Source organism: Salminus brasiliensis, chromosome 15 (genome assembly GCF_030463535.1).
Source record: "Salminus brasiliensis chromosome 15, fSalBra1.hap2, whole genome shotgun sequence".
NCBI lineage: Eukaryota > Metazoa > Chordata > Actinopteri > Characiformes > Bryconidae > Salminus > Salminus brasiliensis.
In genome coordinates, this window is record NC_132892.1 from 9,231,528 (window position 1) to 9,234,123 (window position 2,596).

At 45.3% G+C, this 2,596-nt stretch overlaps 1 protein-coding gene across 1 annotated transcript; it reads left to right on the forward strand.

Moving 5' to 3' along the window:
- The first annotated feature begins 962 nt into the window (after positions 1 to 962).
- On the forward strand, positions 963 to 1,946 carry LOC140536273 (cotranscriptional regulator ARB2A homolog). Its single transcript, XM_072657991.1, has one exon. It carries the CDS (start codon positions 963 to 965, stop codon positions 1,944 to 1,946), a length of 984 nt encoding a protein of 327 aa, XP_072514092.1.
- The last annotated feature ends 650 nt before the right edge of the window (positions 1,947 to 2,596 follow it).

Genomic DNA, 2,596 nt, shown 5'->3' on the forward strand with positions numbered 1-2,596 from the left:
TCTCTGAAGTCCAATGTGAAGTTTCTGCAGTCTGTGGTGGTTCGGGGTGCCATGTCATCTGCTGTTGGTCCTTGGTCCACTGTGTTCCAAAGTCAACACAGTCGCCCACCAGGAGATTTTAGAGCACTTCATGCTTAATGGAGTTGCTAACTTCCTTATCCAGCAGGACGTAGCCCCTGCCCACAGTGCCAAAACTACAACCAAATGTTTTGCTGACCATGATATTGCTGTGTTTGATTGGCCGGCCAACTCCCCTGACCTGTCAGGAGGAAGATGAGAAAGACCCAACCCAGCAATACAGACGGCTGAAGCAATTCTTTGCCACTAGCAACATCAGTAACATCTCAGCAGAGCCACAAGCTGATTGCATCCATGCCACGTTGCACTGATGCAGTCATTCTTAGTAAAGGAACCCCAACTGAGTACTTAGTGTATAAATGAACATATGGCTCAGATATTGGACATTTCTGTATTGTACATCCCTTTCTGTTAGATCTTATATTCTATTATTTGAGATTCTAGGTTTCTGATTTTCATCTTGATCAAAAGTAAAACAGTCTTTAAAAAGGCTTTAAATGTCACTTCACATGTAATTATATCAAATATGACTAAATGACAGTGCCACTTTTGACTGATCAGTTTTAACATAGGATATGTACTTTAACATAGCTGCTAAGCTTACAGTGCTAACAAAGCACTTGAGACGAGCTTGTTCTAGTCTCAAACTTTAGGATAGAAATGGAACTGCAAAGTCATCTACATAACTTCTCACTTTCTGGGACTTCTGTAGTTTGATGCATTTTAAGCTTGTTAATAGACTTTTTTGAGGGGGGGGGGTGTAAGACCTGGGTTTGTTGGCAGTGTTCACCTCAGATCTTTAAGTACAGTTGGTATTCATATTGTCCCATAAAAGTTACATCCAGATGTTCACTATTTGATCCACATGTTGTTCAGGTGCTAAAATGACAATGGAATATTCTGAACAGACTCCATCAGACTTCCCGTATTTCTTCACTGAGGATGGACGTCTGTGCCACAGAGACACTCGGAAACCTTACAAGTTCTCCTTCAAGCTTACTGATGTCCACGGAACTCTGAAAGAACATCTGGCCCTTTGCTGCTACATCACGCAGCACTTGAGTGGCATCCTGGAGGAGCAGCTTGAACTGATCAAGGTGTACCTGGACAAAGGAATGCAGGCTGATTCCTGTTCACCTGGGTTTGTGTACATGAGCCCAGGGGCGCTTAGCCACCGCGAGACACTGATGGTTTTGATCCCGGACAAAGGCACAGTAAAGTGTGGGGTGTGGAGCTGGAGGGCCGTGGCTCATGAAGGTATAGAGAGAGGCAGTCAGGTCCCATATGTGCGCTGGGCTTTGGGGGAGTCCTGTGCGGTTTTGTTGATGAACCCCAACGAAGGAGGCCTTTCACCAGAGGAGCATGTCCGACTGGTCTGGGAAAGCTTTCTGTCCAGGAGTGCAGCTGAGCGAATCACGGTGGTAGCCCATGGCTATGGAGGCTTGGCATTCGTCCATCTGCTGTGCCATCAACTAGAAGAAATCCGGCAAAGAGTGTGGGCGGTGGCCTTTATTGACTCCTCCCACAGCCTGTGGCACCAGCCCCTGGGAGCATCAGGGCGTGATTGGCTGAAGGCTCATTCTAGAATGTGGGTCCTCAGTCGCAAGCCGACAAACCGGCAACTCGGGTCCCTTAAGGCAGGGTGCCGAGTGATGTCAGCTGGGACACAGTGCCATGAGACGGCACCTGCAGTCTGCATGGAGGCGGTGTTTCGATTCTTTGCCAAACTCATGAGGCCTAAAGCTACACCTGCTGTCTCTGGCATTATTACCCGGAGCAGGAGTTTCAGAGGGAGGAAGCTGAGCGGGGTCACCAGTGGCACAAACGACAGCAACAACAATGTCAGCTGTGAGCCCTGTAGGATGTGAACCTGACACCTGGACTGTCACTGTAACTGTTGGGGCTGGGAAGGTGGTGTAAATTGTGTGGTGGGCTTGAGATGAATAAATGTGTACAAGCACAAAACCTTTACTGTTCATTTACTTAAATGTATAATTATTTTAAAGACTTATCCTATATTCCTTTGTTTTGTCCACCAATGAGGGTTTATGCACTAAATGCAGCCACAGTTCATTTTACAGGAGCATTTTCCCACCTCATTATCGCTTCAAATTTGACAGGCTGTTTGTTACTGTCAACAAGACTTACATCCATAAATTCTCTTTCAAAATCCAGTCCAACTTCACAGGATGAAAAAAAAAAACTATGAACTTTTAAGGAAAGTGGAGGTACACATTTTTTTTGCAAGTCATTTAAGCATTTCTACTGATTGTGACCATATAACTGCCAGATTCCAATTATGTCAAAGTGAAAAACACCAAAAACTGACAAACATTTAAGATTTCTGCATGGCAGCGTTGAAATGTACTGTTGTTGCATGTACACACAGAGCTTTCTGCTCCCCAGACAAGAAGTCACCTTACGTGCTTAAGGTGGCATTAACAGGCTTCTGGAGATGACATTGCATTTGGGTGTGCCGAAGGCCATAGTGTGAAGAAAATAAACAGCTACAATAAAA